Below are 19,369 nucleotides of genomic sequence, written 5' to 3' on the forward strand. Positions count from 1 at the left end.
CTACGTAAGATAAAAAAAATATATGTACGAAAACTGGTAGAAATGAGTGCATCACTGAAATATGACACGTGTTAGTTTACATTGACATTTATCTATATCATTTGTCTTTGTCATATTATGCCTATTTTTAGTATTGATTTTAAAATACCTTTGTTTTTTTCTTTTTTTTTTATTGCTCAGGTGGATGGACGAGCTCACAGCCCACCTGGTGCCAAGTGGTTACTGTAGCCCATGGACATCTACAACGCAAATGCGCCACCCACCTTGAGATATAAGTTCTAAGATCTCAGTATAGTTACAACGGCTGCTCCACCCTTCAAACCGAAACGCACCACTGCTTCACGGCAGAAATAGGCAGGGCGGTGGTACCTACCCGCGCGGACTCACAAGAGGTCCTACCACCAGTAAACTTCCCCATCTATTTATAAGTTTTAGTTCATATTATTAGAAAGTTAACGTAAGATCTTTAGGTATATATTGTGTGTCAACGTAAGCCGTCGTTAAAAACAAAATGTTAGAAATTAACATGGTAAAATTTTCCAATGACCACAGGTTATTTCAACATCACTTTTCATTTAGAGTATCAATTTTCATAGTGAAATCGTATATTTTCATAGTTTGCTGCTTTCGTAGTATACAGACTTCAATTTTCGAAATTATTCGGTAGTAGCGGCAGTAAAATCACTATTTATCAATTCTATTCCTATTGTTCCGGCTGTTCTATCTTTCAAACAGGATCGAATAATTGGTTTGATACCGATAGGCACGATGTTGGTAGGTACTTACCAGCGGAAGTTTACAGTACGCTCTGCAACAGTATTAGCTAGCTAGCTATAGGCTGATATAATTTTCTACTGGTAGTAAGCAGTCTTGTGAGTCATCCTATGCAATAGCCACCCTGACTATTTCTACGGCGAAGCATTAATACATTTCGGTCTGAAGTCACCCTTCCGCCGTTGGATTAGAAAACTGAAACTTACAACTCACGTCACAAGGTGAGGGGCATTTACGTGGTAAGTTCAGGGCCTTAAGCTCCTTCACCAGTTTAAGCAATAAAAAAATTACTAACAGAACGCTAGTGGCCATTCTCCGTGGAATCCCTTAGTCGCCTTTTACGACACCCACGGGGAATAAAAGGGGCGGGGCTGTTCAAGGCTGACAGACACCACACAGCCAAGACGAACACGAATTTCAAGTTTCACAAATCATCCTTGTTTTTCCTGATTTGAATTCGACTTCTGATGCATAAAAACGAATGTTTCATAAAGATACAGACAGAATCGTACGTACGTGTATAATTGATATAATTAGTGCGTTACTGATACGAAAAGAGGAAGCAGTTGATTACTTATCAAAATACAATGTCCATATCGTTTAACTACAGTGGATTCATAAACGAATACATTTTATTCGGTAACGAAAAGATTTATAACACAACTTTAGAAACACACTTCTACTTCATTTCGTTCTTTTTGTTTTAAAATAGACATGTTTGATCGAAGAGAAATTAAAATTGGCAGTAGTAAAAAATGCTTGCATTGTATTACATGTACGAGAGATTTGATATACATATATCCATATACCTACCTAGACCATATTGCCACGGTGTCACTTTCTTGCGTAAAAGCCCGATACGAAGTTTAGAAGTTAATAAGCTATCAACGGTTTCAGAATCAGATATCAGACAAGAATTGTAAATGTCACGGCGAAGCGCCGTCGTGATGTTGTCACGCGACCCATACTAGTTATATACAAACGTATTACAGTGATTTTACAATGTTATACTGATTGTCGGATGCGTAATGTGAACACGTTGACGAGTGCTTAAGCTAGATAACCGGCCAGCGATTCATTAACATTGTCAATGGCACTCGCACGGCAATGTCAGAGTTAATAAATCAATGTACAGCTATCATTTTTATTTGCACAATGCGCTAATAAAATGCAGATTAGTCAGTTATGACAGCAACACTAATCATACCATTTTATTGATGTTAAATTTTACCACCAGAGGCGAACTCGACGGGAGCAAGGAGAGCTCTCACAGCATGTAGCCGAACAGATTACCTAACAGGCAACAGCCGAGATGGTGTTTGACAAACAATACTATTTATGAAAGTTCGTCGTGGTTCCCATTAAAGGCATATTTTAAAGCAGATCATACTAATCATATTCATTCGATTATTTACAACGCACAAACGTAGACAGGAATTAAAGGCAACAACTTCCACACAGTTGGAATAACGAATTTTTTTTTATAGTAAAATTATAAAAATGTATTGCTGTTCGTTAGTCTCGCTAAAACTCCAGAACGGCTGGATCGATTTGGCTAATTTTGGTCTTGAATTATTTGTGGAAGTCCAGAGAAGGTTTAGAAGCTAAATAAATGTGAAAATGCTCGGCATTAAATAAAAATAACAATTTTGTTTTTCCTTTGATGTGTCCCCCGTCGGACGGATTCCTTTTGTTTGTTCTAAGTTTATTTTATACAAAAGTTTAGGTCTTTTATTTATCGATTGAGGCACTACAAAGTCTGCCGGGTCAGCTAGTTGGTGATAATTTTATTGCATGAAATTATACTTGGCTGTTTATTAACAAAATATATTTTTTTGGTGTGGCAAGCATTTAGGTCAATCGATACGACACGACAATCAAATCGCATGCCTGATCGTTCAACACGCACCTCCTCGTTTTAACTATTCATTACGTGAATCGCTGAATCGCTACACCACCGGAAGTAATATGTAGGTACTATTAATAACCGTCCAAAGGGAATTACTGAAAATGCATCACTACATACTATAAAACAAAGTTGTTTTCTCTGTCCCTATATGTATGCTTAAATCTTTAAAACTACGCAACGGATTTTGTTGCAGTTTTTTTAATAGATAGCGTGATTGAAGAGGAAGGTTTATATGTATAATATACATCCATTAAATAGTGGATAAATACTGTTATTTTTTAGGTTTCTAATGTGATGTCGTAAATAATCAATAATAAAATTTCATGTTTTCGAAGCGAAGGGAGGGCGGGTCGCTATTATTATTATATATACCTAGTAAAGTATAAGTAGAAGTATATACCTACTTCCCCATTAGACATCAACAATCCCATAGACACATTCAAACCGCTCCTTGTTACTGAGTATATGTTTTTATGTCATTTGGAAACTGGCTTTACCCATAGGATATGAGACCTACAGGAGGCAGTCCATTTAGAGGTAAGCACTAATGTCTTCGTCGTCGCTCAATGTATGATAGCCTCCTCTGTAACTAGCTGTATGGCCTTCGGTGTTCTTATAACGGCCATAGTAAAGAACCAAAACTCATAACAAAGGTCAAGGCCCTGTAAAATGTACACGTGACGATAAGACCTGTTTTTGCTTACTGTTGTAGTTAATTTTATAATTGATGTATTTTGTTTCTTGTAAAATAAATGAGAGTGGTAAAATTTTAAAAGGTAAAAATCCTTCCCAGTAATTTCTCTATAATTCAGTCTGTGCGATAGATACGGTCCAAGAACTAAGTAGAACTAAATCTTTATGCACATTTTGCACTTTTTATTGCTTAGATGGGTGGAGGAGCTCACGGCCCACCTCGTTAAATGGTTAACGGGGCTCATAGACACCTAAGACGTAAATGCCGCCACCCACTTCGAGTCATGAGTTCTTAGGTCTCATTTTTTACAGTACAACGGGTGCCCCTCCCTTCAAACCGAAACACATTACTGCTTCACGGCAGAAATAGGCAGGGTGGTCTACCCGTGCGGACTCACAAGATGTCCTAGCAACCATAAAAATAAAACCAAATGTAACCAGTAACTAAATATTCAATATGTTTATACTTTAGATTAAAGAAACTGGTTTTAACAGAACTCTTTCGAGACAAATACGATCGAGTTTGTAATTAGATCATTGAACTGCGGAGTATCACTTTGCTATGCTGCTTTATTTATTCGCAATATCAGTAATGTTATTTTTATTATTAAAGCATATACTCGTACACTGTTGCGTTTCTATTGAACTCTTATTGATAGCGTTAACTCAACTTTTTTTTCCTACCTATGCTGATAGTCTTGAGAGGCTATTTCATTTAGGTTCATTTCATGTAGGTGAGCTCATGGGGCTCAGACTGAAGTGTTGCCAATACTGGCCCTGGTAAGAGCACTGCTTCGCAGAATCTAACATCGGATCGGAAACGCGACCCACTGAGAAGATCCGGCGAGAAACTCAGTGGGCTGTGTCTATTGGTTAATTCCCATTATTTTCTTCTTCTTCTCTATCGCTCCCTCATTACTGAGGATCGTGACTCCGTTTCAGCTTGTCGACTGCCAGCCTTCATCGGTTCCGGTCAGTTGCGTGGTGTAGTGCAGCGCTAAGTGGTCCGCTGGTTTGCTCTTTCAATAATTCCCATTAATTAACGCATTAACCCATAGACACAGCCCACTGACTCAACTAGGGATAGCAACAAGACTAGCACATTTGTGGGCTCGATAAGAAAAAGCGACGATCATTTTCAAGATTTACGTAAACTCAGTAATGCAATTCTACCCGTTTATATTCCGCATAACAAACTACTTAACCATGTCAAAGTCAAGATATTTTTCAATACTATTCCGCAAAATAAACATGTTTTATCGCAACACAAAACGGCATTATTTGCATAATATGCGGTATGCAACCAAACAACAGGAATTTAACAAATGAGATTCTTAAATTTTTCTTAGACGGAGTTATTTCTGATTAAGGGGTCCAAACGAAAAAACAACAACCAGACGAGGACAAACCTTGATACTTCTCCCTCTAGCTCTTAAATGAACCGAAATGCATGCACGTTTCTATTTATAAACCAAAATATCAACTTAATGTTTTGTTTTACCATAGGTCGGTTTCCATTTTTTCGGTATGTTCGCTGCAAACTTGCATTACTTGCGCAAGATTTCCAAGCAACATGATTATTAGAGCATCTCAAATAACACAGGCTCGAAAACGAACGGTTTTTTTAATACACTTAAGTACAAAAGGGTACACTTAGGTTAAATAATATATTTTTGAATATAATATATGCAGAATTGAAAAACAAAGACTATTGATTTTTTTAGAAACTGAATGACATGATACTGCAGTGAAATCATGGTACAGTAAAATTGAAGCAAACAATTTATTACTTCTATTGCAAACGAAGACTTGCAATGTTCGTGCTTAAAATACGGAAATGGCCGAATCGTATTATTTACAAAACAAAGCGAAAACTTCACGAGCGGAACGTACCAAAAGTAAATTACTCGCGTATTTTAACTAGGGCAGGATAGATGAAACCGCAAACATATTAACGTCCCTACGGAATATATTGATATCAAAATTAATAGACAATTATACGTAGCGGACAGCTGGAAATGATAGAGGACAGATGTACATAACTGAAGGAAAATAATTAATTCAGTTTTTTCCCCTACCCAATCATTGGTAGCCTAAACGGCTAATCCAACTATGCCGGACAGGAAATGCAGAGGAACTTGCTTTTAACAAAAAGACGTGTGGCACTCGGAGACTGCCGCGGTAAATTAATATTAAAACAACAATAAAATAAGATCCGGCGAGAAACTCAGTGGGCTAACTTTCAATGAATCTGCTACATTGTGAGTATTCCATTTTGACCGCGCACTCACTAGAGGGCGCTACATGGGATAGACACACGCCTTTGGATGTTGGTTCTAACTCTCATTCCTAGAATCAACGGTTTAGCTAGTTTATTTTTAATGCCACTCCAATCACTGAATGAGTAGTAAGAGTAGTAATAAAATTCTTCGACTAAGCGATAGAAAATGGCACGCCCAACGCATTGTAATGTGATTTTTCTATTTTACAATTCCATTTGTCGCCGATAGAAGGCGCTTACGAAAAGCTAAATCGCGCTACCGTTGTGTTACCCACGAAATTATATCACATATTTTGATAGTACATAAATCGGTGTTTAGACTTCTTACTTTAAACACTACACAAGCGCAAAGTGTGAATGTGTTGAACGCGAGCTACATAGTAGACGTAGTGAGGGGTGGAAGGTTGTTTTCGTTACGGAATTTCATGATTCCGCTCTCAAGGCCCGCGATAAAATCTATGCAATAGCTTAAAAGTCTTGAATGTAATTAAAACAATAAAATAATGTCTTTAATATCAGAAAATATCCAGATTTATTCAAAGTACATTTACGAAAAATGTATTATAATTCAACATTTTTCTAAGACATTTCGAATCATAATTCTGGACGACTAGGAACAAAATTGAATGCGTCGATTCGTTTACCTTTCTTTTTCGTGTGACGAGACTGGATATTGTAAGACGGTCTGCTGATTTTCCATTTCCACCACGCATTGTGTGCCGAGTTCGAGTTCTGTAACAAAATTTTAATGTAATGAAATTACGAGATACGAATTAGTTAAATAAGAAATCTCGTTTGTGAGTCGCTTATGAACATTGGACAATCTGAACACATAAAAACTGTGTGCATTAGAAGGCTATATTTTTTATTGATCCAAATTAATTTCTTTTCTTCAAATCAGCGGTTTACGGAAGATTAATTGATGTGTTAATTCTAACAAACTCTTAATTTGTCGTTGTATTGATTTCAGTTAAGTCGAACATCGTTCTTAGCATTCAGTGTATACCTAAATTCAGAGAAATTTGTAGTCTTGAGTTCATTCAGTGTATGTATTTTAAAACCAACCCAGTATTATTACGACATTTTTTCTTAATTTTAATATTCTGGAAACATTGGTTTCTGTGATGACGAAAATTAATAAAACCATGGGCTTTTATGGACCTTAATACTACGCCTATTGAATTGGCATCCTAAAGCTTGGTGCAGAAACATAACGAGTTCACACCTGGTCATAACATATCCTACGCGGACTTAGCGCGATCTCCTGTCGCTACTTTACTTGTATGTTTTTGTCTTATTGAATTTAGCTTTATCATCTAAGTCAAGTTCATTCACAACGAGCGTGGTTTCAAACGGTCAATACGTGCTTAATACTGTTTTATCGTCTGCGCGAAAACAAATGGACCACCATAATAATGACTTAACGCGAGGTCGACCGGCGCGTCCACGGCACGCTGCTTCCAATCCCGTTTTGCAATGTCACCTCAAATCAAACTGTTTTACTGACTCTGAATTATGTTCGGCAAAAAAAAATTAATTACAAATTTTAAATATGGTTGATTTTTAGGGTATTAGTTGTTCAATTAGTATTAGTTAAAGGTATGTTATGTACGCCATTATTGTCACATGCATCAGGCCATAAATTAAATAGTTGAAGTTATTTTCAATGTTAAATGTTTGTGATGTGGCAATACTTTTTTAAATAAATAAAAGGTTATTAGTCCTTATTTTCATCAAGCGCGTTAATTGAAGAAAAGCCAACAAGATTCTAATAAGTAAATGAATTTATAAAAAATAAAAAATAATAATGACCCCACCTACCCCGAGACACAAAGTGTAAGTCTCATGTAACTGCATTGAAATAACAGTTTAACTGGCATTCAAAAGCAAACCACATAGCTGTTTGGCAACAAAAATAAATAGTCAGTATTCAGTGGTATAATCCAGGCAGACTCTCAAGATGCTCTACCACAAATAATATTAATTACTAGGTTGTTTCCTATTTATTTGTGAATTCATGCTACCTAGCAATAACTGTACTATATAGATATAGAATAGATTACATGTAAAAAATAGATTTGAATTTGCAAACTGCCATTCTATTTACAGAAGTACTTAAAATTTATTTGCTACAATCTAATCTACATAAAAATATATAAATTTTGTAAATTGTCAATGTCCTATCACTTTAAATGTTGAATGAAGATACTGAAGAAAGGCTTTAAAAATCTAAGCAGTGTACATCTAAAAGTGTAAGTTTTATGAAATGTGTAAGTGATAAATTTTGTGCTTCTAAAGCCTACATTAACAAAGTGTCTTCCCATAAACTGTTAAAGATGATAAATATAATGTTATTGAAGGCCCTCTTAAAACCGTAGAATTCAACTTGCTGTTTAAGTTATGAATAAAATACTTATTGGTATTTGTAGCATTTAGTGTGATAAAACAAGATAGAAAGAAAGGTTTTTTGTTATTGAAACATGTTTAGCATTTGACTTGAAGCAGTTCATTGTAAAATTTACTGTTTTTTTTTTTTTGCAAAAATCTAATATTTATACTACTATATGTGAACTTACTTCTTTTTATTGTTACCTATTGATTCTGTAAATTAAAAGCTTGCACATACATGCTGATGCATTTTACTGTAAACATTTCCAAAAAAATTTAAATTTAATGTTGAGATTTTTTTTATAAAAATATTATCAGAGTGGGTTTAATAGTTTATTAGTGGTTGAAGATATATTAAAATTTTTAAAGATATATGAAAGTTCAAATTCTAAAAACCGAAAGTTTGAAATGAAATAAAATAAATGTGTCTATTGTCTACGTAACTACTTTTTATATTTGTAACAATTGATCTAGATTAGTAAGCAAGAAAAAATACTACTTTTCCTAACTAAGTGCTACCTACATAAATATTTAACTGATTACATTCTATAGTAATATTTATCGTGATTATAGAGGCCATTATATAGAGAGATAAAAGCATATACGGTCACCTGTACGATAGCGATTTCTTTATTTATATGCAATATGAAACTAACTTACCTCGCCTGTTAAAAGGACGAACACGAACCGCGACTTTTATCTTATCCGACGCCATTTTGCACACAAATTACACAAATAGAATCAAAACACAACACTTTTTTCACGATAGTAAAGAAGTTTACTGCACATATTCACCCATATTCTAGAATTACAAAATTCATTATTTCACGTTACGATCACGACGTCCCCGGAATGACACTGTCGGCCATATTGTTTTTACGAATAAATGCATGCATGTTCAGTTACTAACCGGTAACGAAAAACCGTTGTCAAAATCGTAATTTTGTGAAAATTTCAAGGCTAGATCTTAAAATAAATTTATAAAGTTACCAGTTTGATTTTCTCAACAAAAATAGTTACAAAATTATTTTCCGTTTAAAATCGGTTTTCGCAATTGGCCATTCGATTGACAGTTTTTTGGCGGGCTTTTGAAACAAATTTTAAAATAGAGCTGACATAAAAATTTCAAGAACTAGAAATTTGGTTGTTTGAGACTTATAGTCTCATATTAAGCATTTAAAAAATACTCCGTACATAAATATGTATGTATAAAGTTATGGTAGACATCTCGAGTGAAAAATGACGAAAAACGTTTTATCTTTAACATGAATGGTTTTTCTATGTTTATGTCGTAATCTGAGACTGTCTTGGAAGGTTTATTGCTATACCATAAAGACAAATAACAAGAATTAAGTAAGAGCCACTGTCTACATTTACAAGCTTTTAGCAAACTACGTTTCATAATTGACTAATTTAGTTTAATATATTTCCACGTTGTGTGTGAGGAGCTAGAGTTTAGATGCAATAAAAAACATATAATTAAACCGTTTGAATTGTGGTTTTTAACTTGTTTATCATCTTTGCACATGCACAAGTGTGAACACTAATAAAATAGTCACTAGTGACTAGGCATTGTTTCTCGGGTAAACTCAAAGAGTCCACTGAATTACTAAATTTAAACTATTTCATTGATGCTCGGTGTTGTCTTCAATTTCATTTCATATCGCTTAGTTTCATAATCAATTTCTTATTAATGCATCTCATTTTTCTTGTTCCGTTTCAGTTTTCAAATTCTTCACTGTTTTTTCATTTGAATTACCGATCCCTTTGCCTTAGCAAATAGACAAATCAAGAAAGATCTAAGGTTTAGGCGTGAGCATGGAGTTAATATGTACCTACAACGGCGTGAGTTAGCGATTTCTCTACCATAGATAATAATACACATATAAACAAGATTCTCTACTCATAGATTCTGCGTTGTATTTGTATTTAGGGATGGCGATTCTTGACGAAAAAGATCGATTTTTAAATATATTCAAATCGTAACCTAATAAATCGATTCACAAAAAACTCGAGGTCCAAAAGATCGATTCCTTAAAAATGGATTTTTTATAAGTTTGCATTTACAATGTAATATATGATATGACATAATAAATGATCTCTTATCAGTAAAATCACGGAGTTGTTTAGCTCAGGGAATTCGATAATGACAATAATCAGAGGTGGATTATCCATAAGGCAAACTAGGCACGTGCTTAAGGGCGTGTAGTTACAAGGGGTCGCGAGCTCAGAATTTTTAAACGAATTAAGAAAATAAGATATCGACGATTAAGAACTAAATGCTGATCTATAATCTAAATCTATAATAGATGATATTGCACAAGCATCGATATACTCGTATTAAGCAATATTGCGGGTTTGTTTGTATTTCATTCGCACATTAGCGTAAGTACAAGGGTCCCTGTCTACTAAAGTCTAGTGTTTGATGATACAACGTCATCGTAATTGCAAAAACAACTAGTTAAAATTTATAGTATTATGAGGGCCCTTTATGGCCGGTACAGGGGCGCCAGTAAAGTGATTGCCTAGGGCGCCCTGGACCTTTAATCCGCCACCGACATATAGAATTTTCTTTTTTTAATTATCAAAGTATCAGTTCAGGCTTAAAAGAATACATTTATTTTATAAGTGTATTTGTCACCTACAACACCGTAATATTACGGGTACATTCAACCAATCCTCTATCCTCTATATTATAAAAAATGTGTGCGTGTACTAGTGTACACACGTAAGAAGTGAAACTTGTTTATGGCCTTATTTTTCGAAAAATGATCTACATGCAACTTTCTAGAAATTGGTTAAATAAAGTTAAATTAGATAAAGTTTAAACAAAAGGATTTTATTATCATAGACATGAATACAAAAAAGTTAAATTAGATAAAGTTTAAACAAAAGGATTTTATTATCATAGACATGAATACAAAACAGATGGCGCGTAACGGAAAAAAGTGACGCGTAACCGAAAAATGTGACGGTAAATTTTTTTCCAACGCCGATAAGGAAGTTTCACTTCAATTATATAATATTATTATATTAATAAGTATTAAAAGAGATGGAATCAAAAAAGTGTAAAGTTAACTGAGTATCGAATTATCGCAAAAATATGGTCACTGATTATTTATTGGTTGAAAAATTAATTCAAATTCTTAATTGGGAATAATTTTATGGTTTTTACCAAAACTGAAAAAAATCGAATGTCGATTTTCAAGGGTGATTCACTGAATCGATTCAGAACTACATATCGATTTAAAAAAATTTTTTGGCTCGAGAAATCGTTTCTTCGATTAATCGATCTCGAATCGTCATCCCTGTTTGTATTGCATGTCTATTGCTTGAACATATGATACAAAACATAGGGGAACCATTTTTTTGAAGTTATCACAACAACTCAGCTGTCTTGAAATACTTTGAACGGATTTAACAAGTGTTTCTATCAAATATAGCTACCATAGTGGACATTTATTATAGTCAAAATGGCATCAGACCCGCTGTTTGGCTGGGATTTAACATTCAAAACAATTGAGAGGGATATAAAAAAACAGTCTGACATAATAATTGCTTTTATTCACTGGAATTTAACAAGGAGGGGTTTTCGAAGCATCGGCTTAAGTGATGAGGTAATAATAAAATCAAACAAGGAATTCTTACAATTCACATTACTAATTTTTAGTTATATACGATATAAAATGCGTCGTTTAAAACAACAAAACACGTAAACAGTATATCTACTGAAATTATAGTGGAATTAATTAATCAGCAGATTCAGCGTCCCTTCAATGATACCAATGGACCTTTAATGTTCATTTTGTTTATAAACACAAAATTTAAAATAGATTTCATTTGTATTGATTTTTGAGCCCTATTACAATAAGGTAAAGTACTGATGATCTGTTTTTTTCGTCTCTTCAAATTAGAATGTATCTTTCGAAGGTAATACCTATGTTCCACTAGATCGTGAGTAGTGTCCATCATCTTTGGACAGGCCAATGCCAGTGCTTAAACAGCAACTTGGCCATGCCCCTGGCGTTGCTGACATCCATGAGTGAGGGTAACCACTTACCATATGTTGGTGGCGCCTACTAAGGCACTAAATTAAAGCAAGCTCTGCTAATTACTTTTCTAAACTGATATATCCGAGCTCAAAAAATATGTGCTTTACAAGTAGTGGAGAAAAGCAAAAGAATTCAGAAGAAGAAGGCTGACAATGTCATAGCGGAATATAATGAGTTTATCTCTAATTATACTTTGTGAACTACAGCATTATCCTCATCACATTGGTAATCCTTAATATTGAGGGTTGTGGTCTTCCTTAATTACTCTCTTCTGGAATATCCTGTGCTAGCTCTGCCTATCCTTAGCTGTGCTATATATTACATATACAACATTACAGACATTCAAAAAGACTTGAAAGTAATGACTTTTTTTTGTGTGTGCAGGCTAATAATAATGTAAAAGTCAAGCATAACAAACAACCTGAATACGAAGTCCAAAGAGAATTTGACCTAATTCAAAAGTTTTCTGACAGTAAATTAGGTTACGCTGTATAACGAGACTTAAACAGTGCTTAATGTGCTTATACTTAACAAAATACAATCAAATACATAATTATATGTATATCTTTTATACATAAGTAATCATACACAATCAATGTATAAAACGAAGTGTAAATGTAAGGGCCAAATAAATAAAACAAATGACTAAAAATGTAGGAAAACTTTCGTCCTGTATCTTTAGTTTTTAATATTATAGATGTGCCAAAAATCTGTTTCTATAAATATCACTATAAAATATCCTTGCAATTTTTTTATGAGGTCTGATCCAAACAGTTAATGTTATCTGAGTAGTCACTAACTATAATGATTTGAATCTTAAAAGGGAGATAGCATGTGATTTATGAAATACCATAACAATACAATACAATGCTGAGACCAAGACATGCACTATTATTTTTGTAAATAAACAGTAATCTGAAATTTTGATAGAATTTTAAACAATTTAATAAATAATGCTTTTATATTTAAAAAAATGAACAAGAATTTACTGTCGTTTAAAGCCATTAAATATTTCATTTCAGAGAACAATCACTGGCGATGAACCTAAAAGTGAGCTACTTCCTGAAGGATGGAACGACACTGAGAACTACAGAATAAGATATGTTCTCGAATCTAAACTCTATATTCTACATGGCTTAAACACTGATGGAAATTTAATTGTAAATTTAATGGTAATTATGAAACTAGTAACAAGTTTTATGTTACACTCTTCTGAGTTCTAAAATAAGTTACATGCTTCTGAGCATTTATGAATAAACTTCATGTTTAATAATACAAATGACATTCAAAAATCTAAAGGCTTAAAGGAATAACATGAAATAATAAAAATCAAACACGCGTGAAGTAAAATTGAGAGCCTACAAGAATAGGGACCATCAACCTGTCTATTTCTGCAGTATAGCAGTAATACATTTTGATTTGATGCTGGGTGGGTGGCTGTATTTACAAATTTTTATATTTATGGGCTCTGTTACATAACTAAAAGAAAAAACAGTTTTCTCAATGCTGACGATAAATATTAGTAAGTATTAAAAATTAAAATCAAACTAGGCAAAAATATTGAAACGATATAGAAAGTTTCTATGATGCTATTTAAAAGATAACAAATGTTTTAGTTAGAAAATGTAACTCAACATATGATAACCAACTATCTAATAGATTAGTAGATGTGTCCCTAAACTTCTTTTCAATCTATCCTCTATCTAGTGCATTAAAAAATCACACCATGCTACTGCAGATAACTGGTGTAAATTAGTGATCCATTCTCCAATACCAAAGGTTAATAGTTTACAAGTAACAATAAATAACTGTAATGTATTAGTGAGGGTACCTGTTATTTTTTTAATAAAAGGATTGCTAAGTGCAGTTTGTATAAAAATAGACATCACTAAAGTATGAAAGGTCTATGACAGACATCTAATGAACTCACTTGTTACCAAACATGTGTGCTTAAGTTCATAATAAAATAATAAAACATAATAATAACATTCTTCTGTCATTAATGTCTTCAAGTCTAGTAGTGTATGTAAATGAATGTTGTGAGAGTTGGTAAATCACCTATCTGTTTTCCCTTTTCTAATTCATGAATTCTTTTGTCTTCATCAACCCACAAATTCCGTATTGATGTTGTCTCTTATGAAGTTCCACATACGATTAACAAAATACTCAACTCTGTACAGAGATCTGAAGACCTTGCTGTTACGAACATAGGTGTAAAGATAGACGAAATACTGAAAGAATCAAATGGAACCATAGACGTCATGATGCCGAATTACAAAGATTTCATTTTTGTTATAAAGCGAGATCTAATTGATAGCATCACAGACAAGCCAACAGCTACTTCGGAAACACAGACTGCATCAGGTAATTTTTAAACAAAATTTTTGTAATATAAGTTTTCAGCCTTATAACTGCTCATGCTTTAAGTAGACTTTAGAATATAAAAAGTGTGCAATTTGGCTGATTTTATCACAGCTCCTTCACTATTCTACACACTTGATTTTTAGATAATATTAAAAATTTGGTTAGCACATACTAAACGTAGAACTTAGAGGAAAAAATTAAATTAATGTTTCAAGTTTTTGTTTTAAATTTACTCTTCTTTCATAATAGACTTTTTGTGTCAAGTAGAAAACACATTCATGATTATTTTAGATTGCATGGCACATCTTATAAACATCACAAAGCATTGCCACTCCTATGAAAACATAAGGTTTAAGTTGCAAAACCACTGACCATTTAATTGAGAGACTACTGCGTATCAGAAATAGGCAGAAAGATAATACTCGCCCCTCTCATATTGCCATACAAAAATTTAACAACCATCACAAGCAAATTTAGTATTATGTATTTATGTCGAGTAAAAATAAAAAAATGTGAATATCCTATTTGCCGTGCAAAAGATATTCAGTCACTGCTGTTTCAAGATTATAACATTTCTTGTACAGACGCTTGAACGTGCTTATGGCCCAGTTGATGATAAAGGACTACCGGTGCCTATAGATATATAAATTTCAGTACTGCCACTCACTGTGACACACGATTTTCTAGTTAACGGTCTGTAGTTTTAATACAAAAGCTATCCTACTCTTTAAATCAAAATACGTGATTGTTTTGCGACAGATATAAGCTGGAGGAAATTTACACAATATTATTCACACAAATTGCTCGTGAACACTTGTTAAGTATACTTGGTAGCTGCATACAGGATCTGAATCCTGGCTTGGAGTCACATACTCCGAGAGTACAGTGTGCGTCTGTTCCGTAAGCTCATGACGACTTCAATTAAACTCAATCTTCCATTTTAATTCTGTAAATAACATAAGAAAATAAGTGGTTAAAATTGCTCAATAAAATAAGGGAGCATGTAAAATTAAATGTGCTATTTAATTATTAAATATTCAATAAACAGCTACAGTATGCATTCGACCATTTCGACTCCCATTTCATTTAGTTTTTTTTAAGTTTGACTGTAGTCAGCTTATGGTCCACCTGAAATTCAATGTGCTGATTTACGTGACCGTATTTTTATCTCAAGGTCAAATGTTTAAAAATTTCAGATCATTCAAACACTAGAAGGCCTTCAGATGATCCACTGAGAATTCCTCCCAGACCCAGACCCGGAGTTAATCCCGATTCACAAGATCTATGGTAAAGAATGCTCGGTTTCGGGGGCTAGTGGCTCATCTTTTGTACCCATAATTAATCTAAGGTTGATAGTATGAGTTCGAAATAATATATTTCTATTACAGTTGTTTGACATAATATGGGTATAAAATAGGTTTATACACGAGCTTGCATTTGGCAGCTGTTGAAGATTTATAGTGTTAGAGCAATATTTTCGCATCAGGTGGAACATAAGGGCCAATTTCTCCTTAAGCCATGACCTTCCTTCGTTCGTGAACCTTGTGTGCGCGTCTTAATAGTTTGCTGTATTGTATATTCTGCTCTATGCTTGCGTAGATTCAGCTGCCAATGATTTTAATCGGGTCGTAATACAACCTCTGTTTTGAAACTGTTCCACGTTTTCATCATTACAGATAAAAATTAATTTAAACTCGTTAATACAGACATAGGATACGATTACAATAAGACCTGATTGTAATATAATTACGGATTTTCCTTTATAACCTCTGAAACAATATTTTTTTATAAAATTTTATACATAAGTATATATCGATATGATCTTTATCATCGCAACTTTTTTAGTAAAAACGTGGAAGAATTTTCAAAATTCGGTCTTAGCTTTAATGCCTCATTTCGATTATCGGGGAAAAGTTCATTTATCACGCATTTTCAGAATTTGCTTCTGTATTTAAAAAAAACTTAGAATACTATGGTTTCTCTGCTTTAATCTAATCTGTTTTTGGTATGCAGCCCCCGGGATGTGTACAAACGAGTTTGCCAGTAGTAAATATTAGTTAAATGAGTGACAATTATTAATTTATTTTTCATACAGGGCAGTTCCTCCTGGCCGTAACGTTGGCCATTCAGATCTCGATCCGTTCTCTCCTTTCGGGGGTGGAATGATATTTAACCCGTTTGCTCCACGTCGAGACATTGAGAACCCAGGCCTGGGTGTTCCAGGTGGATTGCCAAGGTTTGTGTAAAAATCTTACATATCTGAGATTTTTCATTAACAACAAGATGAACAGATGAGCATCTAAATCCGCTCACATGACTATGTCAGTTTACCATCAAAAGGCTGTAAACAATAAGTACTCTTGAAGACCTTCTTTGATTTATTTCATACGCTTCTGGTTGACACAGATACCTTTTACAAAAGTTGAACAACCATGAGCCCATAGAGACCAGATCGTATGTGTTACTGGTGTCCGTTCCCTCAGACCGTATTCGTTTGTATTCTAAGAACGATCACCTTCATTATTCTGAGATATGAATACTTGGAGACAGAAATAGACAGGATTGTGTAAGCCACTAAAGCGGGCTTACAATAACTACACCTACTTTTAGTAAGCACCTCTTATGCAAATCGTATTAAGTCGTCGTGGCCTAAAGGATAAGACGTCCGGTGCATTCGTATGTAGCGATGCACCGGCGTTCGAATCCCGCAGGCGGTTACCAATTTTTCTAATGAAATACGTACTCAACAAATGTTCGCGATTGACTTCCACGGTGATGGAATAACATCGTGTAATAAAAATCAAACCCGCAAAATTATTATTTAAGTAATCACTGGTGGTAGGACCTCTTGGGAGTCCGCACGGGTAGGTACCACCACCCCGCCTATTTCCGCCGTGAAACAGTGATGCGTTTCGGTTCGAAGGGTGGGGTAGCCGTTGTAACTATACTGATACCTTAGAACTTATATCTCGAAGTGAGTGGCGCATTTACGTTGTAGATGTCTATGGGCTCCAGTAACTACTTAACACCAGGTTGGCTGTGAGCTCGTCCATCCATATAAGCAAAAAAAAAAAAAACAAGCAATGACTCAAATTGTTGTTTTTTTTAAATAGAAATAGATTAGGCGACGGTCGCCAATACTACCAGTACCTCTAGCATTAGTCAACAACGAAATAATTATTTTAAATTTCGTACAATGTAATAGTTGCTACTACTCTTTTGAGCCTGCGCGGGTAGGCACCACCACTCTCTGTCGTGAAGCAGTGATCAGTTTCGGTTCGTTCGGGGTGGGGCAGCCGTTGTATTGTAAAACTGAGACTTACTCATGTCTGCAAATAGGGGTGGCGGCTTTTACATTGTTGTTATCTATGGGCTCTACAACCACATAACATAAGATGGATCGTCAGTCTCTTAAAGGAAAAAAAACTTAAGTACAAAAAATATGAATTTAGTTCTTATCTTATCTTTATGCGATTGTTTCGTTTTATAATGAAAGTATTTCAAACAATAACAATTATTTTTGGAATCACAATAGCTCTTAAATTTTTTAAATAATCCATCAAAAAAAAGAATATCTGTTGACAAACAGAAAGAAATTAGTTATTTAATTAATAGATTTATCGGTTTTTTTACACATGATAATTTACCGTTAAACTAGGATTCCCTGTTCTATTTATATATGGGTGTTTATATATCTATATATATAAAAGAAAGTCGTGTTAGTTACACTATTTATAACTCAAGAACGGCTGAACTGATTTGGCTGAAAATTGGTGAGGAGGTAGCTTAGAACCAGGAGAAGGACATAGGATACTTTTTATCACGTTCCCATTGGACGTGACATAAAACGTGGCATAACAAAACGCAACTGATATGGAATAAAAAAACGCTACTGACAGCTAAACATAATATATTCTATGGTTAATTATAGTAGAATTTTGAAGTTGACCGGTTGTTGTGTTTGAAACAAACCGTGTGGCGGAACAAAGTTCGCTGGGACCACTTTTGTTTTATTAGATATATATATTTATATATATGTATATTTATATATATGTATATAAATGTAATAAAACAAAAATAACAATAAATAGCTGTTAGAACTATAAATGCTGTCGTGGTCAAGAATACAAAATCATTCATTGTCGAAACAAAATCAACAACAATGGACCTCACAATAGACAGGCCCATGTCGTGAGCATGTAAAAGAATAATGTATACCTACTGTATACTTGTATGTTTGTTTACGTAAAAATTACATTAATTCACAGAGCTGCGGTTCCCCCGGGGGCACGTTTCGATCCGTTTGCGCCCCCCGGTGTTGGTGAACCCATCCCGGGAAGAAGGCCACCTCCTGACGCTGATCACCTTCCACCTCCAGGAGGCTTTAATGAGAATATGTTCATGTAATCTGTGTTCTGGAGAATATGCGATAATGTAATATATACTATTACACAAACACTTATCTATGTAATAAAAATGTTATACAAATTAAATTAAACACAAATTATTTTTATTTATATATTTCAGGAAGCCATTAACAACACAAAACGGCGTCGTCCATTACGTGAACGAAAACAGTAGCACAATTGTTTAATGGTAGTAGTTTAATTTGTTATGATGGAGGGTAGAAGTGCTGTCTCAGTGTATTATTACACGTCATTTCGGATCTTCCCGATCCACTAACGGTGTTTTAGGTATCTCAAGCACCGGTCACCGTTCTCCTCGAACCTGTCCCAAGCGACGAAGGGTTCGGCGAGTATACTAAACTACTGATTTAGCTAACAGTCCACTGAGTTTCTCGCCGGATCTTTTCAGTGGATTGCATTTCCGATCCGATTGTAGACTCTGCGCAGCACTGCTCTTGCTAGGACTAGTGTTAGCGACGTGCACAGGTTAGAGCCTCGTGAG

The 19,369-nt window shown here is 34.4% G+C and overlaps 2 protein-coding genes across 8 annotated transcripts in view; one reads left to right on the top strand and one right to left on the bottom strand.

Moving 5' to 3' along the window:
* Positions 1–8,924, bottom strand: part of LOC101743647 (kinesin-like protein KIF13B) — a 144,974-nt gene extending 136,050 nt beyond the window's left edge. For all 7 annotated transcript variants that reach the window (XM_038011164.2, XM_062668768.1, XM_062668767.1 and 4 more), the window contains exons 1-2: positions 8,706–8,924; positions 6,302–6,389 (exon numbers count right to left, since the gene is read on the bottom strand). In XM_038011164.2, the coding sequence (XP_037867092.1) occupies positions 6,302–6,389; positions 8,706–8,760 (143 nt within the window). In that variant the 5' untranslated portion in view covers positions 8,761–8,924. The remainder of the gene's footprint in view (positions 1–6,301; positions 6,390–8,705) is intronic.
* Positions 8,925–11,324: 2,400 nt separating this feature from the next.
* Positions 11,325–18,959, top strand: LOC101736771 (proteasome inhibitor PI31 subunit). The gene is made up of 6 exons (XM_004929971.5): positions 11,325–11,662; positions 13,120–13,269; positions 14,278–14,461; positions 15,658–15,748; positions 16,557–16,697; positions 18,730–18,959. Exons 1-6 carry the CDS (start codon positions 11,519–11,521, stop codon positions 18,866–18,868), a joined length of 849 nt encoding a protein of 282 aa, XP_004930028.1. The 5' UTR covers positions 11,325–11,518; the 3' UTR covers positions 18,869–18,959.
* The last annotated feature ends 410 nt before the right edge of the window (positions 18,960–19,369 follow it).

This window comes from Bombyx mori, chromosome 5, assembly GCF_030269925.1.
Source record: "Bombyx mori chromosome 5, ASM3026992v2".
Taxonomy (NCBI): Eukaryota; Metazoa; Arthropoda; class Insecta; order Lepidoptera; family Bombycidae; genus Bombyx; species Bombyx mori.

What these genes read in the sequence shown, in the direction of transcription:
- LOC101736771 (XM_004929971.5), top strand. Translation starts at nt 11,519, where the DNA reads ATGGCATCAGACCCGCTGTTTGGCTGGGATTTAACATTCAAAACAATT. An exon ending in ATTTAATTGTAAATTTAATG is followed by an intron (nt 13,270 to 14,277) that starts GTAATTATGAAA and finishes AACTCTGTACAG; the next exon opens with AGATCTGAAGACCTTGCTGT. An exon ending in GGAAACACAGACTGCATCAG is followed by an intron (nt 14,462 to 15,657) that starts GTAATTTTTAAA and finishes TAAAAATTTCAG; the next exon opens with ATCATTCAAACACTAGAAGG.